The sequence below is a fragment of the Neomonachus schauinslandi genome, chromosome 7 (genome assembly GCF_002201575.2).
Source record: "Neomonachus schauinslandi chromosome 7, ASM220157v2, whole genome shotgun sequence".
NCBI classification, from domain to species: Eukaryota; Metazoa; Chordata; class Mammalia; order Carnivora; family Phocidae; genus Neomonachus; species Neomonachus schauinslandi.
Genome location: NC_058409.1, coordinates 139,833,203 through 139,854,329, shown reverse-complemented (window position 1 = coordinate 139,854,329; position 21,127 = coordinate 139,833,203). Strand labels below are relative to the sequence as shown.

At 40.4% G+C, this 21,127-nt stretch overlaps 1 protein-coding gene across 1 annotated transcript in view; it reads right to left on the bottom strand.

The window, feature by feature from the left end:
• DNAH5 (dynein axonemal heavy chain 5) overlaps positions 1 to 21,127 on the bottom strand; it is a 211,461-nt gene that overhangs the window by 167,295 nt on the left and 23,039 nt on the right. The window contains exons 13-19 of the mRNA XM_044916686.1: positions 15,833 to 15,918; positions 14,717 to 15,038; positions 13,561 to 13,767; positions 8,102 to 8,273; positions 5,209 to 5,354; positions 985 to 1,150; positions 116 to 355 (exon numbers count right to left, since the gene is read on the bottom strand). Coding sequence (XP_044772621.1) covers positions 116 to 355; positions 985 to 1,150; positions 5,209 to 5,354; positions 8,102 to 8,273; positions 13,561 to 13,767; positions 14,717 to 15,038; positions 15,833 to 15,918 — 1,339 coding nt within the window. The remainder of the gene's footprint in view (positions 1 to 115; positions 356 to 984; positions 1,151 to 5,208; positions 5,355 to 8,101; positions 8,274 to 13,560; positions 13,768 to 14,716; positions 15,039 to 15,832; positions 15,919 to 21,127) is intronic.

Sequence of the window (21,127 nt, the reverse complement as noted above, 5' to 3'; positions counted from 1 at the left end):
AAGGAAGCTCTCAATAAATGGTGGATTTTTAAAATTATTTAAAAATAACAGGAATACACACACAAGCAGCAATCATGGCTGGGCTGCCAGTAGGTAAACTGTGTGGAATTATTACCCCGGAAGTTCGTCGTGTTGGAGGAATGAATACGCCTGCGGATGGCCTCTAGTGTGTTCCTTGTAACTTTCAGAAGCGCATCCATGTTTTGGTGGTTGAAATAGGACAGCAACCCACAGGCTTCCTCCTCTAACACCTCAGTCTCCTTCTTCTTTCTCAGGATAGTTGCCAAAGGCAGGAGGCCTGCCGGGGCCTTAAGGGATGATGTCAAGGTGTCAGACTTTCCTTCTTCTCTCTTTGCTGTTACAAGATGAGAAGATTGAGAGAGATGGAGAAAGAGAGAACCATCTACTGCAATTAAAGAGAAGAAAATTAAGATAATTACATGCAAGTTGAATAATACTTAAACGTCAGATTTCCCAGAAAGCGAGTCCATCAAAGAATAGGAAGAAGAAATTGGGGCACCGGGTGGGCCGACGGAGTCCTCTCCTCCTTGGTGTGAGGAAATAGGAGGAGAGACAGGAGCTACGGCTATAAAGGCAAGACCAGACCTCAGGGACCTAGGTTCTAATGCTCTCTCTTCCATCAATAGCCATAAAGCCTTGGGAGAATCACTTTCCTTCCCTGCCTCTCAGTGTCCTCATCTGTCCTACAAAAGGTTTGCTTTAGTATAGGCAGGGAATTCCAGTGGGAATTCCAACCCATCATCCATCCTACTCTACTGATAAGGTACATGCATATACAGTTTAACAAAAAATAATGGGATAAATGACAATATGCTCAGAATCATAATTTCAGATTTATAAATGTCCTTATAAAATTGGGAGAGTTTTTACAGAAGTGTGAAACCAATCACTATGTAGAAATGAAATTTTAGTTTTCAGTAATGTCCTAGAAAAATAAGACCCTTCCATGACTCCATCTCTTACCCGAACTTTTGTTTTTTGAATCAGCACTATTCATATTAGACACTTTGTCACTTTCTTCTTTGGATAGAACTTCCACATCCAGCAGCATATTTATTAGCTCATTCACTGCTTCCTCCACTAATGAGCTTTTAAAATTTAGTATCTGAGCACCTTTTATACAAAGGTCCTATCAAAAAAAAAAAAAAACAATTAACACAGTTCATATTTGTTTGTCTAGCTCTTGAGACCTCATCAGTAATAGTAGTAATGCCATAGATTCAGCGTCTAGATGGGGATTTTGGCCTCCAACGATGCTTGGCCACACCCTCACACGAACCAGGGCCAAGCATCCGTAAAAGAACTCATTAAAGATAGGGAACCAACTGGAGCAGCACAGGCAGACCGAAATTACACTTATTTCTCCAACAGTGGGGGGAGAATACCTCTGAAAGTTTCCCAGGAGACTCTCTTTCCATGAAGTATCCTTTATCTCACATCAATCTGCTCTAGCCAGCCTTCCTTCTCTCCTCCTCACCTTTGGAAACAAGCCAGAGTCAGCCCCTAATTCATTTCAGAGATTCCTCTCCCCTCTCATGAGATTCCACGTTTCTTAAGAATGAGATTTAACAAATATAAACTAATATGATTGGGGCACTGGGTTCAATTCTGTAGAGACAGACAGATAATGGATGGATGGATGGATGGATGGATGGATGGATGGAGAGAGAAACAGATGATATAGGCAGTCAGTGATTTACCACCTGGTTGGACAATAAGCCCATGCAATAATAGACTCTGTTGGTTGGGCACAGTCTCCAGTCCCTTTCCAAGCCCCACCATTACTCATCTTGAGACTCTTCTAATGTGCTCATAACAGCTGTATCCTCAGATCCTTGTGTCCTCAAATCTTTACACCATCCTCTTCCACATATTCAGCTAATGACCTTGATTTCTATAGCACAAAGCAAATGACACAGGGACTCACTCAACTCTCTGACCGCATGCCCTCACCCAGAAGACAAAGTGGCCTCCATCATTAACCCCTTTTCCTCCTTTTTCAGTGAATGCAGTATTCTCCCTTCTGTTTAAGAAGGCCTTAAGGGATGTAACCTGAGTTCTAAATCACAGATTCCCCTGCTTCCCCAGATACTATGCTTACTAGCAATTCCCTTTCTCCTTCCCCCTCAGCATAAGAACATACTAGATAAACTTCAGTGCAACATCTTCCTTTTCATCAAACTACCATAACAAATTTCTGCCTCAGGGCCTTTGCACTTACTGTTCCTTTTGCCTGGAATTCTCTTCCCCAAAGTTATTCACATGGCTTGCTCCTTCACTTCCTCTGCTCAAATGTAATCACAGAAGTCATCCCTGTCCATCAACATAAATCACAACTCTCTGTCAGATACTCCTTTTCTTCATTACCCTTTTAATTTTTCTCCAGTGAGCTTATCACCACCTAACTTGTTGTTGATTTATTGGCTTTTTTGTTTGTTTGTTCTTCTGTATCCTGCACTTGAAAAGGGCTCCATGAAGGCAGGGATTTCATCTGTTTTGCTCACAGCTGTATCCCCAAGCAGTGGTTTGCATAGAAGCACCAGAAAAATTGTTGAAGAATAAATGAATTATAAAAGGTAAACAAATTCAAGGGAAAACATTCACTTAATCAGTAATCACTGATTTTGGTAATCAAAAGGCAAATTAAAATTAGGTTCTATGATTTTGCTACTTAAATGAAAATTAATAAATTAGAATTTCTGATTATAAATTACAATAAATTTATTATATTTTATTTATAATAAATTTGTTTTATTATATACCTCATTATAAAATCTTTATTATAATTTATTACAATTACGATAAAACAGCACCTGTTGGAAGATAGTGAAATTGGTACTGTCACATTGCTGATGGCATTGTAAGTTAGTGCCATCCTTTTGAAAAGCAATTTGGCTACAAATATTAAGAGCTATTAAATGAAGCCACATCCTTTGATGCAATGATTTTACTTTGAAGAAGGAAATACTCCTAGAGGGGAAAAACATGATACATATAAATATATTCATTGCAGCTCTTGGCAAATTTGGGAACCATCCAAATGTCCAGCAACAAGGAACGAGTAAGTAAATTAAGGTACATAAACTCAATAAAATATTCTGAAGGCATAATTAAAAAGGTGACCATGAAAGCCACATAACAACATGAAAAATATTTCTTGAAAAAATGTTAAATGGGAGAGAAAAACACCACTCGCAACCTTATTAAAAGGCATATAAGTAGGCAATACACAAAAATTATAACAATGGCAGTCTAACTGGTAAAAATACTATTTTTTTCATTTTTAAAAATATTCTAAAACTTGAGCTTACATTTAAAAGAAACATTTTTATAAAATAATCCTAAGAAGAGGGGTAATATTAAAACCATGGAGCCAAGTGATTTGCCCAGAGGGCAAGATCATGACAAATGAGCAGGGGGCCTGGGGGAATTTGGGGTCTAGACACAGTTCGTGAGTCTGAATAAAGGAGGAAACAGGAATTTCTAAAATGTAGACATTTAATTTTGATTATCTAACAGTAATTTAATGTATACCAAAGATAACCGCATATACAGGAAAGGGTTAACAGGACAGGCCTGAGACTGCAATTGTGCATGCCAGGTTGGTCTCTGGCTGGTGTCTGGGGGCCTGAATGTCAGGAAGGTTCCCACAGCTCCCCAGCCGATAAGACTGGTTCACTCTGCCTACACAGCCTGTGTAAACAGTGTGGCTAATGCTGCAAACCTGTCTTCCTTCTGGGTATCTGGAATTTGGGTCCATGCTAGGCAGGGGGTCCTATGTGTGTGGCCAGACCCATTAAAAACCTCAAGCACTGAGTTTCCCATGGGCTTCCCTGGACAGAAATGTTGCAAACACGTTGCTGCATTTTTGTTGCTGGGAAGAGAGTGAGCTCTGTGTGACCCCTCATGAGAGGGAGAGAGCATAAGGAAGCCTACACATGCATTCCTCCAAACTCCCGCCTCTTCTCCCTTAGGGTCTGAGTATCTTTACTACGTCCCAGTAGTAAATCTCAGTCCTCAGTGCAACCAGATGCTGAGTTCCAGGAGTCCTTCTTACAAATCTTATATCTTAAGATTAAACGTTATCTTAAAGATTATCTTAAAGATTAAATCTAAGATTAAATGTTATCTTAAATCTTAATCTACCATTCCCATAAATCATCCTTCAAGTGGAGATGGTCTTGGGGACTGCTGACATACCATATTAAAATCAACCCTGATGAATTCTTACACTCAGGATGCCAACCAGGAACACTGCAAATGATGATGCTAAAATGACATTCCCAAAAGGCTGCTTCATGGAGGGAGCACTGTTTCTAGGATCTTAATCCCAGCATAGGGAAGAAAGTATTCCTTTTGCAAAAGAAGTTTGAGAAAAATGGGTCAAAGGAAGCCAAATGGGCTCTTTTCCAAGAGACCTTCTGACGGCCTTTATTTTAACATGTAAATGTGTAAAGACTCTGCAAGGGGAAAGGAGGAACCAGCCTTTACCCTGAGCAGTTTGAACACAGACCCAGCTTTCCTGGTTTCCTCCAGTGGCTCCGGGACCATGTACCACAGAACACCAGTTTGGGAAGCGGTGCTCTCCAGAAATGTTTAAAGAAGAAATTCTGTCCCACAGCTATTGAAAACAAATGTTTTGTTAATTAGCACTAGCTTACTGGAAACTTTTCAACAAAATAGCTTAATTCTTCAAAAAATATGGAAAAAATGAGAAATGTGTCCCATGGCAATTTCCCTCCTACTGATCTGAAAAGAAATGACCTGTTCTTCATGTCTAGGTGATTCCTTGGATACGTTCCTCTTCAGTTTCAAATTACTGTCGGAAGTCTCTGCAATTGATCACATCAATCACAGACCAATCACAGACAGGAAAAAAAAAAATGTAATTTATGCTTCAAAAAACACCCTTTATTAATTATTTTAATAAAGTGCATGAGAATACTCTGGTTTCTCTTCAGATCGTATAAATCTTTCGCCTTTTAAAGTGCATGAGAGCAGGGGGGAGGGGCAGAGGGAGAGGGAGAGGTGGCTCAGTTGGTTAAGCTTCCGACTCTTGATTTTGGCTGGGGTCACGGCTCCGCGCTGGGCGTGCAGCCTGCTCAAGGTTCTCTCTCCCTCTGCCCCTCCCCCACCTCTCGCTCTCTCAAAAAAAAAAATTAATAAACACATCGATTTCCTAATAACCTTTGTCATTTGGAGGAAGTCTGCGCAGGTAAGCGGCTCCTCCTCAGGGAGCTGGCAAAGCGGCGTGCTGCTCATTTCTTCCAGAACGGCATCGATGCGGAACTCCATCAGATCGTTGACTCTGTCAAGCAGCAACTCAAGGTCCTCTTTGGAAAAAAGAAAAGTGAATAAAAGAGATTAAGCATTTTGTTTCAAAAAAAAAAAAAAAAAGCACACAACTAGGGGGACTGAGTGGCAGTTGGTTAAGCCTCCGACTCTTGGTTTCAGCTCAGGTGGTGATCTTACGGTCATGAGATCAAGCCCCACACCAGGCTCTGCTTGAGATTCTCTCTCTCCCTCTCCCTCTGCCCCTCCCCCCTGCTCTCATGCACTCTCCCTCTCTAAACTAAATAAATAAATCTTTTTTAAAAACGCACATGACTAAACTGCAGTGCTGAAATCAGGATTAAAGTCGATCCAGATGGCTATTTCTCACTTGGTTTCTGCACACTGTCCTTCCTCTAACCAGCTTCCCACTCTCGCTCTCTCCACCGGCCTCACTGTGACTCAGACTTGAAGAGCTGGCTCGAATGCAGCGCCCCCAGGACGCTTCCTGGGAACCTGCACATATTTCCAGCAGCCCCCTCGTCCTGCGCAGGCACTGACCCCCTGAGCTTCCTTCCATGGCCATGTATGTGTACCATACTGCCTACTCATCTACTTGTCATGTCTTTCCTTCTTCTGGAATTCCCCTTTGTCATCCTCTTTGTCATCCTTGCTTCCTACTTATTTAAAGTCTAGTGTCCAACAGTAAGTATAATTTTTAAATGTAGTTTATCTCTGGGGATAAAATTAAATAGTGAATATATCTAGTTTCCAGGAAATTAACGAATTCATGTATTTTGGTAAAATTCCCTAGAGAACAGCCTATTCTACAGGAGGTATCCTGCAGATATTCTTTTTTAAGATTTTATTTTTAAGTAATCTCCAAACCAACATGGGGCTCGAACTTAACAACCCCAAGACCAAGAGTCACCTGCTCTACCGACTGAGCCAGCCAGGCTCCCCTACAGATATTATTGAAGTGAAATTCCCTCGATTTTTCTTTTACTGTTACTATCATAAGGTACATTTTTTAGAATTATGCTGAAGTAGTATTGAGCACTAAGTTTCCATGGACAGAAAGGTCAGTTCTAGAGGAAATCAACACTTTTACATCAAAAGTAGGAATGATGGTTAATAAAGCTCCATCTAAGGGATAATACAGTTTCAACAGATACCATAGAGTGAATTCTCTTTTTTTCTGATATCACTTTTGTCCGGGGAATGAAGTTAAAATTGAATACAGAGAAGTCCATGTTATATACTCATGATGTATCAAAGACATAAAACACTCCCTTAAATAAATACCTTTGCTTCCTAAAGAATAAGGCCCTAAAAGTTTTCAATCATTTCTAAGCTAATACCAAGATACCAAAAAGTTCTGCCTGGTAAGTTTATTTCCTACTAAAAGAGAGCCAACACTTTTCTGTGAGCATGCATGCTCAATATAATTCTTCACTGTTTCTGATTCTTGAAAGCTTCTTCAAGGACATCTATGACCCAGGCCCCCCATCTCCAAGATGTCCACATCCTAATCCCCTTCAAATGCTACCAGATATGGCAAAGGGGACTTTGCAAATGTGATCAAGTTAAGGAACTTGAGATGTAGAGACTGTGCTAAATTATCTAGGTGGGAATTATCTACACTAGGTGGGGCCAGTATAGCCATAAGGGTCCTTGTAAGAGGGAGGTAGGAGAGTCAGAGTCAGACAGAGGACAACGTGCCCATGAAAGCAAAGAAACAGAGAGAAAGAGATTTGAGAATACTATGTTGCTAGCTTTGAGGATGGAGGGACCATGAGCCCAAAGGATGTAGAATGGCCTCTGGAAAGGATTCTCCCCCAGAGCTACCAGAAGGAACTACCTCTGCTGATACCTTGATTTTTAATTCCCTAAGAGTCATTTTGGACTTCTGACATCCATCTTAGATCTTTCACTTAAATCACAAAAAGAAAACAGAATTAGAGAACTAAGGAGAACTTCTTTAGAAACTAACTCCTGTCTCCAACTAATGTAATAATAAAACATCCAAGTGTAAACATTCTAATGCTAATATTCTCTAGGAAGAGTAGTACTAAAGTCTACCTTGGTAGCCTGTTCCAATTTGGTAGTGAAAACTCTCACCATGAAGTTTTTATGCCATTCATAAATACCTCCTTCTAGAATGTTAGCCTATTTCCTCCTGTTTTAGTTCCCAGGGAGATGTATTTTGGAAAGACTATTGGTTTAGAGGCAAGGGAACTGGGTTCTAAACTCATCCTTTCTGCTTACATCTCTATCACATTAGAAGTCACTCAGCATCTCTGGATCACAGTTTTCCAACTTTAAATTGACCATCTTATTTAAAGTCTAGTGTCCAACAATAAGTATAATTTTTTTTTATCTTTTTTTTTTTTTAATTTTATTTTTTTGACAGAGACATAGCGAGAGCAGGAACACACGCAGGGGGAGTGGGAGAGGGAGAAGCAGGCTTCCTGCAGAGCAGGAAGCCCGATGTGGGACTCGATCCCAGGACGCTGGGATCATGACCTGAGCCGAAGGCAGACGCTTAACGACTGAGCCACCCAGGCGCCCCAATAAGTATAATTTTTAAATGTAGTTTATCTCTGGGGATAAAATTAAATAGTGAATATATCTAGTTTCCAGGAAATTAACGAATTCGTGGCTTTTGGTAAAATTCCCTAGAGAACAGCTTAAGAATAACACTCCCATTGCATTATTTATATCACAGTATCTGGAAGAAATTATACAGTTAGACGTTAAGAACTCAGCCTTACAAAATGAGAAATAATAACCATTCAGACAGTCTTACTGATCTTTGCAAAAGTGTTTTTTAAGTATATCTCAATGTTCAGTGAGGTCCAGCTTAGTGCAGCCAGGCCCGGTTGAAGAGCTTCGTCCACTTTAGCCAAATGAGGGGCCATCAGTGGCTCTATGGTGGGAGGCATTTTTGACTTCACTCTCTGATATTCAGCCAGCATCATCTGCAATGAAATGGAGGTCAAATGATCGATTAATATCACACTTTTAATATCTTGTTTTTTTAATCCAAAGGATGGCTTTTATTTAGGGTCCAGCTATATAGGCCTCCAATAGCAGCCTGGCAGGTAAGTGGCCAAAACAAAACAAGAATAGAAGATGAGCAATCTCTCCATAAACATAAATTCCTAATCCAATAAAATACAGCTGAAGAAGAGAAAAAAAAGAACTTAAGAGTAGGAGTTTCTCACCCCTTCCCCAGTCCAAAAGGGGAGAAAAGTTCTAAGGTCAAGTGAGTTTTCTAAACCACGTTACCAGTGCCTTAGCCTATGCATCACAAGGCTCATTCATTCAACTTTGTATGCTGGCACCATGCACTGCCTGATTCTCTGGGCACTTCTGATGGACCATACTCATCACCCAAAGTGCCAGGGTCACCCGAAGTCTGCCTCAGCCCATTGCTGAAATCATAGGCCAAGTTTTGATGTAAGGCCCAAAGCATATAAGAAGTCAGGAACCAGCATCAATGTAAGTGTCACAGCTTTAGGTATCATGCATATGCCAAAGAAAACCAAGTTCACATCTCAGCCCAGATCTCACTCCTAAAGTCTAGACTCATATATGGTGAAAGCCTGTTTAGTATCTCCAACTGAATACATAAAAGACATTTCAAACTTAGCATGTCCAAAACTGAAAGTTTGTTCTTCCCCAAAACCTTCTCTGCCCCCAGCATTCTCCATCCCATCCTACGGTGGCTCCTGTCTTTCACATCCACAGACAATCCATCAGGATATCTTGTTTGCTCCATATTCAAGAGATCTGTATCTGACCTGCTTACCATATGCACCATTCCAACCATCGCTGACTCTCCTCCAAATTATTGTAATGGTCTACCATTGTCTCCCTGCTTCCACTAATGATCCCTACGGTCTATGCTCAATTTTGCAGCAAGAGGCATCCTTTCAAAATGTAAATCAGACTATTAACCCCATTGCTTACATGGCTGCATGCCTTCCCATCTCATTTAGAGCTACAAGTTCTTTTTTTTTTTGCAGGAAAATATTTTTATTTTTATTTTTTTTTATTATGTTAGTCACCATACAGTACATCATTAGTTTTTGATGTAGTGTTCCATGATTCATTGTTTGCATATAACACCCAGTGCTCCGTGCAATATGTGCCCTCCTTAATACCCATCACCAGGCTAACCCATCCCCCCACTGCCTCCTCTCTAAAACCCTCAGTTTGTTTCCCGGAGTCCATAGTCTCTCATGGTTCATCTCCCCCTACAAGTTCTTATGTGAGTCTGCAAAGTTCTACCCAGGCTGGTCCCCATTACCTCTCTGATCTCTTCTGTAATCATTCTTCTCATCCCTTACCCAGTCCTGCCCTACTGTCTTCCTTGCTGGTCGCTAGCCTCAGGGACTTTGCATCCCCTTCAAATAATTACTCAAATGCCATCCTCTCAATTAGGCCTATCCCAAATACCTATTTAAGTTTGTAAACCATCATCAAAAACTACCTACACACTATCCTCTTTGCCCTGCTCTATTTTTTCCATATGCCTATCACTGTCTAATAGACTATGTAACTTACCTATTTTTAAGGTTCATGGGTTATTTGCTGTATTACCCAACTAGAATATAAGGACAAGAGTTTCTATAAGAACAAGAATTTTGTCCACTTTGTTCAACGCACCTGAAACAGTACCGGGCACATAGGAGATGGTCAATCAATATTTCCCTAATTTATTAATTAGTTGTTATCAGGAGCATTTGTGATTAGAAACTCATGGATTCTGTTCCTACACTGAAATTTACCTGTTGTATAATATTGAACTGTGTCGGTCCTTTGTTCATATGTTACCATTTTAAATAAGACTAAAAGCACTTCCAGCCTATCTTTTTTGGTAATGTTAGTATTAATAATAATTAATTGTAAGAAGGTAACTTGAACACACTTCTCAAATACAACTGTTTTTAAGTTCATGTTTGTAATATGCATGTTGATATTACTTTGTCATTAGATCAATGTTTACCCAAGTGTTTTCCTTGGATTACTAGCCCTAAGAGATTCTATTTAAAAAAAAAAAAGAAAGAAAGAAAAGAAAAGAAAAACGGTCCATGGATGGGTAAGTTTGAAAAACACTGTATACACTATCTCCCCTCTTGGACAATCACAATTAATATTAACGATTCTGAGAAAACTGTAAGAACAAAGTAAGAAGCCCAATGAAATTTTCTGAATTTTGTTAAACCCAACATTTCCCAAACGGGCCACATAATCCTTTCTTCATATAATACTTTTCCACAATTTCTCTATATTCTTTCAATTTCCATGAAAGCCACTTTGGAAAAGTCTACATTGTGTGGTTCTATGAGCAGCTACTTACACATTTGCTGAAGCATTTATCCACGGCTTATCTTTTCTCAATGTCCATCACTTACTCTATCTGGGAAGCAAATCATTTTACTTCTCCCCTTTTATCCTTTTTAACCCCATGAGATATTATTCATTTTATAGATGATAAACTGAGGCTTAGAAGGGTAAAATAATTTGCGCAAAGATAATGGTTTGTATCCAGATCAAATCGGCTTTAGAATCTATACTCGTAATTGTTAGTCTAGGCAGGCTCATTTCTTTTTGACCTCCATTCCAAGGAAAAGTTGAAGAAAACAATCCCTCAGCTACCTTGGTGTATCTGTGGGAGCCAGAGAGCTCTGTTAAATATTCAGCACAATAACTCTGCAACGTCGGAGGTAGTCCCCCAAACCCTCCGAAAGATCTGTTCCTACCAGCCACTCGTGTTGGGTGGGGATCTTTCACTCTTTCAACCTCAAAGATACAATAAATGTCAACCAGATGACAATTTACTTCCTTGAATTGTCATTTATATGACATTTTAACATTTTAAAACATTCTTTGATCCTCCTTCCCTCACGGTGTAGGATACATGTCCTCTCTCCTTGCATCTGGGTGGACTTATGGAGCCCAACTGATTACAACAGAAGTGATGCTAAGACCTGTGAGACTGTCCTAAAAGCCATGCAGCTTCCTCTGTGTTTACTGCAATGTCCTCTCTTAGGACCCTGAATTAACCACATAAGAAATTCTACTACTCTGAGGCCTCCATCCTGAAAGACCACACATAGATGCTCCAGTCCTTAATCCCAACTGAGTGAAACTTTGTGCTATACTCATCAAAGAACCAGACACGAGAATGAGGTCACTTTGGACCTTCCAGATCCAACACCTGCCAGCTGAACTAAATAATCTTAGTCAATGCCACACGGAACAGAAAAATCACCTAGCCAAGGCTTGCTTAAACTCTTTATCCATGAAATCATGAAATATAAGGAAATGATTGTTTTAAGCCACTACATTTTGAGGTTGGTTGTTAACCTGCAATAGATAACTGAAATAATAATTCTGTGGACAAAATTATTATTAGCAACTTTATATTCTGATAAATATTATTTCTTAGTAAAAAATACTAGTTTCTTTGCAAATATGTAAATTGACTAAGTGGTTTTCCTAACAGGCAAGAAAAGTCTAAAGGGAATCTCAACATGCTGACCAGTATTTGATGGGCCCACATTTGAGGAATGTCAGTCCATTGACAATATTAGCTTTTTAATATAACATGAAGGAGTGGAAAACAGTAGACTACAAGTCTGGGTTCAGGTGCTACTTCTGCCATTTACTAGATATGAAAACTTGGCTAAGTCATTTAACTTCTCTGAACCATGGTTTTGTCATAAGATAATATAATAATATTCTATCCCAGTTACCTAACATGGCTATGGATAAGATCACATGGAATAATGAATGGTTAAAATGTAAAGCATTATGCAAAGGCATGGCCTCACTGGCCTCATCCTATGAGGTTAGGCAGTATAAAACTGTAATGAGGTTTTCCACTTGTCAAATACCATGGCTGCATCTCTGCACTCACCTTGCACAAGACGCATTCGTCACTGATGATCATTCCCTCCCGCATGAGGATTTTCTAACCCTTTCTTCCCACCTCAATGACCAATCCTTAATTTTATTTGCATACTCATCCTCCTCTATCAGACCTGTTAATACTGGGACAACCAGAGTTTAGCCTAGGCCCTCTACTCTTCTTTATCTTTATTCTCTTCCTTGGACATCTCACCCAGGACAATGACTTTAAAAACCAACTATATTTCAAGTTTATTTTTTTTTAGTAATCTCTATGCCCAATGTGGGGCTCAAACTCATGACCCCAAGATCAAGAGTTGCATGCTCATGGGGTGCCTGGGTGGCTCAGTCAGTTGAGCATCCAACTCTTGGTTTCAGCTCAGGTCCTGATCTCATGGGTCATGGGATCGGGCCCCACGTTAGGCTCTGTGCTCAGAGGGAGGCTGCTTAGATATTCTCTCCCTCAGCCCCTTCCCCCTTTCATGCACTCTCTCTCTCGCTCTCTCTCAAATAAATAATCTTAAAAAAAAAAAAAAAAAAGTTGCATGCTCTTCTGACTGAGCCAGCCAGGTGCCCCTAAATACCAACTATATTTTTAAAACTCTCAAAACTATGCCTTCCACTTTGACTTCTCCACTCAACTCCAGACTTAACATATCTATCTGCATGAATAACACCTCCATTTCAAACTCTAAAAATCATCTTATGGAAATTACTGATTCCCTCCTGTCTTCCAAAATATAGTAGATCCAGTCTTTGCCATCTCCGTAAATGGAACTTTCATTCTGGGCCACTGCATGTTACTGAGCAAAAGTTATACAGAAAAATGACCTACACAGTAATACATAATCGCCCTACTTTAGTAAATCTATTGCGTCGCTCACACCAAAAACAAAGGAATCATCCTCGAGTTCCCTCATAACCTGCTATTGACATTATTCTCTAATCCACTGATCTACCACTCAGCTGCCACCCTATTTTAAGCCACACTCATCTGCAACCTGAACCAATACAACAGCCTGCACGCTGCCTTCACACTGACACTCTTGTCCCCCTAAAATCTATTCTCTACCTAGCAATAAGAACAATTTTTATTATAAAAAGCATCATGCCTTTTTCTCCTGCTTCAATTCCTACAATGGCTTCCTGGTGCATTCAAACTTATACCCTGGGTCTATGAGATCGGTGATGAGCAGGCCCTTGCTGACCCTAGAGTCTCATTCCCTCTCAGTCTCCATTTCAGTCATCCTGGGCACTTACTACCCCTCAACAGTGACACACCACCAGATTTTTTTTAATACTAACTGGGGCTAGCCAGAAAGGAGGAAAAAAATTAAAGTACCATACCTTCATGTTACTGAAGTTCTTTTTGTATACATCCCGTTTCTGGAACAGGGCAGCTGCAAATGGTGAAACTTCTAGACCCATCTGCATCATGCACTCTGTTTCTCTAAATAAGGTTAATATCTGAGGATCAAAGTTTACAAACAATTCCCCTGTGCGTGGAGCCTTTACCAATAAAGATGCCCCAAGTCCTATGTGAATTTCTTCAACCTGTGTGAAGAGATCAACATTTTTACTATTGGAAAGTTCAATGCCTACACAGGGTATCTAGCTCAGCATTTCTGGGAACGCTGACCAGGAAGTATTCTCACATGGATTCGAGCTTCTCAAATTAAAGACAACACTCTTCTTCTAAGGTCACTTTCAGAAAAGGGCCTTCAAGCTTCAAGTGAAGCTATGCAGTCAGTCTGACAAAACGTCTGGGTTGTGACTCTCTCACACCCGACAGATAAGTAGACAAGAGTGCAAGAGTGGGGGCTTCTCAAAAGCCGTTTAGCTCCGAGGTACCTTCATGCCTATTCCGTTATTTTTCCTAACAAAAGTTTCATAAAATCTACTAAACTCAGTTTTCAGTTATCTAGGAAAACAATGAATACCCCTATGGGGACATCTCTGTTATTGGCTCAGTCACCAAAAGCTGAACCAGGAGAATGAGACACCAAAGTAGCTTTGTCAGCCTGAATTTTATCCCCTGAGACACTTCCTGCCAATCTACAGAGAGATACAAGTGTTGGTAGGGTATGAAATACAATTTGACGAACCTAGTATAACCAAAGAAAATTTAAGACTTTGCTTAACAGAGACATACTAGTATTTACTGACCCATTACAGAACTTAATGGATAGAAAATAAGTCAGAAATCCTAATCAACTAGGTAAAACAACCAATAAACAGGATCTTCTTTCTCCCTTAGGAGTCTGTAAATTAAATAAAAATGAGTTTCTGTTACCTGGCTTATAATTTTTTTTTCAAAATTAATCATTATTTTTCTTCATGGACATATTGTACTCTTTGATTATCTACATTCAACTAAACCTGCCTTAGGAAATACCCACAAATCCAACTTTCTACAGGAATAAAACTGCCCTGGGCTAGCAGAGGGTTTCCCACTGATTTGACAATGTAGACGTCTTTGAGGAGCACACATGTAGAGACTCACCTGTTGAAGCCATGCCCTGTGGTAGAGAACCTCAAACTCCAGGAGTACCTTGGCTACTCTGTTGTAACTGCGAATCACGGGCTTGGCTTCAGCCGTCTGGAGCACAGTTGGGTGCTGCTGGAAAAGCTGCATTGGTTGCTGAATCCTGTGGAAGAGCTGACGGGCCCACAGAATCTTCCCGGCGATGGGAGGCTGATCTCGAGCCAAAGGAGGATCGCATTTCTGCTTTGTATACAGCTTAGAGATCGTATCAATGTCAGCCCCATAGTTCTCAAGAACACGCCGATATTTGTCATCAATACCAAGATTAGGTATGTTCAATCTGATTTTTTAAAAAAGCAAATGGTTTGAATTAATGAGAAGATATCTAGCAATCTCCTTTATTAAGGTTTATTTTAAAGCATATGGTAATGGAGGGGCACCTGGGTAGCTCAGTCGGTGAAGTGTCCGACTCTGGGTTTTGGCTCAGGTAATGACCTCAGATCAAGCCCTGCGTCAGGCTCCACACTGAGTATGGAGTCTGCTTGTCTCTCTCCCTCTGTTCCTCCCCCTGTTCACTCTCTCTTTCTCTCTCAAATAATAAATAAATAAAACCTTTAAAAAACATACGGTAATGGAAAAGAATGAGGTGTTTGGCATTTTTACAAAATCAAAGTAGTATCAATCTATCCATTATATCACTATAAAGTGCTTTTAAAAAATAGGATTGGGGTGCCTGGCTGGCTCAGTCAGTAGAGCATGTGACTCTTGATTTCAGAGTCATGAGTTCAAGTCCCATGTTGGGCACAGAGTTTACTTAAAAAAAAAAAAATAGTATCAATCCTTAAAATCTAGGTAAAACCATTAATCTGGTAAGAATTTTTTCAAGTTACTTAAACATTAATATGAAAGGCAGTCACAAGTTACTTCAAATCTAACAGGAAATAAAACAAATTCTTAATCATCTGAAGAACTTAAAAACTGAGACTTTGTTATGCTGAATGACAAGAAAGGATTTTCTTTCCATTAGAATATGAAAAAAATAATTAATAATAATAAAATAAGCTAAACTATGCTCATATGACCCCAGTTTTAGAAAATAGAATAGAATTTGCTTCAAATTCTATTGTTTTTTACCTTTCAAATTTCTTTAACATACTTAGAGCTTGATTTGTGTTTTGAATCTTTTCAAATGTAACATCCATGAACTTCTGCAACTCATTCTAAAATAGAATAAAGTCTGATTGTAAACAGTGAATTTGCATTGAGAAATGTCCTACTTTTTAAAAAAATTTTAGAGTATGCATTTTTTATCAAAATGCAATTGACACACAACATCATGTTAGTTTCAGGTACAACACGTTGATTTGACAATTCTGCACATTACTCAGCACTCAGTGCTCACATAAGTGTAGTCACCATCGGTCACCATAAATTATTACAATATTATTGAGAAAAAAGTCCTCTTGAGCAGCAAGACAAAAGAGCTCCCCACTCTCTATGAACACATACAGCACAGGACAAAATATAACAGAAAATTTAATATTCACCTGAGCTTGAAAGATAAATGCCCAGAAGCCAGAACAAAGAGAGACTTGAAAGCCAGAGCAGTCAAGGGAATTGGCACCATGGCAGGATCCATGGATTTGGGTCAGATACAGGGCCTGGGGGTTAGCACTGGGGTTTTATCACAGTGTGGGTAGAGAAGCTGAGGGGTCCTAACCCTCTCAACAGATCCCTGCAGAAAGCCAGCCCAAGCAGTGATTCTGTCCACAAGGTGGGGAAAGCAGCAAGGGGGCTTGCCAACTGCCCAGAGCCATGAATGGATGAAACAGGCCATCATGATCCCACACCTCCTCTATAAAGGGCCATGCAGCAACTATTTTCAGCTCTGTGGAACAGGTACCCTTCACAAGTACTCATCCTATGTCTGTGCCATACTTAGAGGGGGGTTCTGAGTTTAGACTATGCATGAGCTAGAATGGTCTAACCTAAGAAATTAATATAACAGCTAGTCTGGAATGGCAAAACCACTGGGGCCCCATCAGAAGGAAGGCAAAGCCACTCTATATAAACACGTCCATAGCCCAGGGCCATAAGTCCACTACAGAAAAATAAATTAGTAAATAACTCCTGAGAATTTCAAAAGGAATGACTTAAATATCAAAGTTTTAAGAAGTACCTCTTTCATAAAGCCCTCAAATCTATTTTCCAAAATGATTCTCATTAAGGTTGTCCTGAGAACATCACACATCTTATACCATTGTACAATTTTGTCCAAAAAAAATAAAAATCGCACCAAAAAATGAAGCACGTGATTTCTTCTTTGTTCACTGTTAAGATTTAGTACAGTTGTCGTTAAAATCTAAATTGAGTTAAAGACAGAAAAATTATTTCATTGTTTTCTGTCTCTTGCTTCAAGATAAAGTTCCAATCAATCCTTTTTTTTTTTTTTTTTTGTCAATTTTACCAGACAGAAGTTTTGAGCCTCTGCAATTCTAAAGGAGTCATTAACTTATGTAGGGATAAAACCAGGAAGCTGGTTGCATATGCAGTGAGAATTAGTACCAAGATGACCTTGATGGTACACAAGTAATTTGGCAAGACAACCAGTTGGAAATATCCAGGACACCAACGGAAACACTCAACATTTGAAGAGACATTGCAACCGGGGGGAAGTAGGAATGCTCCCTGCCCCATTCAGCAGAACCCCAAAGTTGAAGGATCACTATACCTATGACAATATATTCTTGCTCTCAATACTTCTCACTACTCCCACTGAAACTATATTATGAATACCCTTTATATATAAAAATATAGATATATTGATTGATGCTATTTCTTCTGCAAAGACCACATCCTAAGATTGAGAAATGCACCAAAGAACAGTACAGTTAGGGCGCCTGGGTGGCTCAGTTGGTTAAGCGACTGCCTTCGGCTCAGGTCGTGATCCTGGAGTCCCGGGATCGAGTCCTGCATCGGGCTCCCTGCTCGGCGGGGGTCTGCTTCTCCCTCTGATACCCTTCCCTCTCGTGCTGTCTCTCATTCTCTCTCTCTCAAATAAATAAATAAAAATCTTTAAAAAAAAAGAACAGTACAGTTAGCCTACCTAAATAAACACTCAAATGTTGTCACTACATTCACAGAAAAAAAAAAAAATTGTGTATAAAGTGTGCACAATTACAACATTTGCAATGCTTCCAGTCCCTCCCTCGAACTTCAGACAGCAGCAACTTATTGAACTCTAACACTTGTACCTGGTTTTCCTTCCTCTTCTACACTGTGGCTTCACAAACCCTGTGCTAAGCTCTGTATGAACATCTAAGACCTTGGATTCATCTTCTGTTCCCTCATCCTTAGGCCCATTCTTACAGTCTTGTGGAGTCTAGCCATGGAATCTTCATACTAGTCCTCTTATTAGTTCTGGGCTCTCGGACCCTACTCAGTTTTTTCTTCTCTCAGCTTGACATCTCAACAGCTCATACTTTACTAAATACTGCCTTATCTGCCTGCTGGAGTCAGTATGCTTCTAGACTTCCAACACTCACCTGGTTCCAAGGCACTCCCTCTCTTTGACCAGTTAGCACCAGCAGGAACCCTCAACCTGGATAGGATTCCAGGCTTTGATCCCCCGGGCTGTGGAGCGCTGGACACAGCCCTGATACAAACCACTCATGTACCCCTACCACCACCACCCCCATGCCCTCCAGTCTTTATCTTGGAGACACCACAGTTCCCTCCATCCCTTATCTCCAAGGTTCATCCCCTCTGCCCTCAACTCCAACCAGAGCTGTGGAAAGGTCAGTATTTTCACCCTGATCTTATAGAGACAAGGGCCGAATTCATGAGAGTGGATGAGTAATTTAAAGGAGAAAGGGGCTGGTTAAGAAAAAGAGAATGGAAGGGCACCTGGCTGGCTCAGTCAGTGGAGCGTGTGACTCTTGATCTCGGGGTTGTGAGTTCGAGCCCCACATTGGGTGTAGAGATTACCTAAAAATAAAAATCTTTAAAAAAAAAAAAAAAAGAGGGGCACCTGTGTGGCTCAGTTGGTTAAGCATTGTACTCTTGAGTTTGGCTCAGGTCGTGATCTTGGGGTCATGAGATCAAGCCCTGCGTTGGGCCCCACACTCAGTGGGGAGTCTGCTTCTCTCTCTCTCTCTCCCTCTCTCTCTGCCCCTCCCCCCAGCTTGTGTCTCTCTCTCTCTCAAATAAATGAATAAATCTTAAAAAAAAAAAAAAAAAGAATGAGAGAATGGAGAAAGCAACAAAGAAGTCAAAGGAAAATTGGTCATCCAACCAAAGAGACAAGTAGACCATGTTTGAGGTGTAAGAGGAGATAAACAATAGTGTTGAATTAAAAAAAAAAAAAAAAAAAAGATTAGTGAGAATAGGAACTAGCATCTACAACTAATGCCTTAAAACCAGGCTGTAGGGCATTTATAAAATTATATTCTTGGTATTATACAAAGTGGGCACAGTCTTGAAAAGGTCACCCCACTCCTCTCATGTCCCCCATCCATGTACTTGGACAACATATTGTTCTAGCATGAGGTGCAGCCTCCGCTCTGAAGCCTTTACTAATTTCAGCCAAGCAGAGGGCAGGGGTGTTCTCCTAGGGTCACATCCTACCCTCACCAGCTGCTGCAATTACAATATCCTGTGTTATAGCTTGTCCTCCCTGTAAGCTTCCTTAGGACTTCTTTGGAATATGTCCTTTTATCTTTGAATCCTCACTTCCAGGTACAAGATCAGAATATTATACTGTTACAGTTGGTCATTTTAGCCACTATTCGCCCTATTTAGCCACTATTTGCCCTTATTTAAATGATGTACCCCTTATTCTAACATATATGTATATTTTAATCGTATCACACGTCTGCCTCTGTCTGACTGTGAGCTCTGAGGGCAAATCTACAGGATTTACTTCTGTATTTATAACCCACAGCATAAAAGCACAATGTTTAACTGATGTACAGTAAATGATTATTTAATTGCAGTAAATCTAGTTGTTATTAATTCATGACTCACACATTAATTTGGCATTCTTTGCTCTCCAATTATGTAAGGTGCCCTGGAGACGGAAATAGGAATGAAGACAATTCCTGCCCTAAAGGTGTTCACCATCTACCTACAAGCTACTGAAATACCATGTGATCCAAAACTGTTGGGAAGCACAGAGAATCAGGACTGCCACTGCCCATCGATTTCCAAAAAGAGATCAAGATCCACTGCCCCTGGGGCACTTGGGTGGCTCAGTTGGTTAAGTATCTGCCTTCGGCTCAGATCATGACCCCTAGGTCCTGGGATCGAGTCACGTCAGGCTCCCTGCCCAGTGGGAAGCCTGCTTCACCCTCTCCTCCCTGCTTGTGCTCTCTCTATCTCTGTCTCTCTCACTCAAATAAATAATAAAAATCTTAAAAAAACAACAACAACAACAAAAAAAAAAAAACTGTGCCTTGTTCTTCCTCTGCAAGTGAGGGTAATAACAGCACCCACCTTATAGGATTATTGTGATTATTAAGCAGTTAACACCCATAAAGTGCTTAGGACAGTACCTAACATATAGAATTAGCTCATTCTATTATGATTCCTTTTACCTCTGAACCCGCCCCCTCAGAGCTCTTTTTCCTTCAAGTGTAGAAATTGACTTCAAACCAAAAATTTTGGAAAAGAAGTAACAGAATGGCCATTTTCCTTTTATAAGCAGAAAGGTGTATACTTAGCACTTCACTAGGATGAAAAGAAGTTTGAATACGAGCTATGGTAGACAACTATGGAGTCATCTCCCCTTTACCCTCCTTGATCCTCCTCCTCTAATGACAAACATTCCCAATCTCCCCCCGACTCCAAGAGGTCCCAACCCCCCTACTCTTACCACATAACCCACAGGTGACAGGTCCAGGCCTAGACACTCCACTAGAATTGGCCAACCCAACCCTTTCCGAGGGATTTGAAGCTGGGGCTGGTCCTGATATATGTTCTCAGAAGTTGCTAATGGTCATTCATTGCCCACATGGACTGGAAGTCAAGAAGGCTGGTCTTCCGTGAGAAGGGGTGGGGGGCTGGGGGCAGAAGGAAAAAGAGGAAGAGGCTGCAGACCAAGAAGGACCCAAGTGCTGAGTGGGTTCTGGTACCACTGCTTCTCAGGCCAGCTGCAACCCTGCCTTTGCAACTACCAGACAGTTGGTCAGAATCATTGCTATAAAGTAACAAACAAATGGAAACGAATTTCTAAATTCTAATAACCCCACATTTCAACAGAAGAAGAAAATTAATTTTCTAAGAAGATACAAGACGTGCAGAAGTCTGTGATTACAGATCATTATCCAAAGCTATATTTATGACCCTTTAAACCATGAAAAAGAGCCTTCAGTTATTAATGTGAAATCACAAAATGCAGGCTGAGGTTGTGATCGGTCACCTCTGTGATGA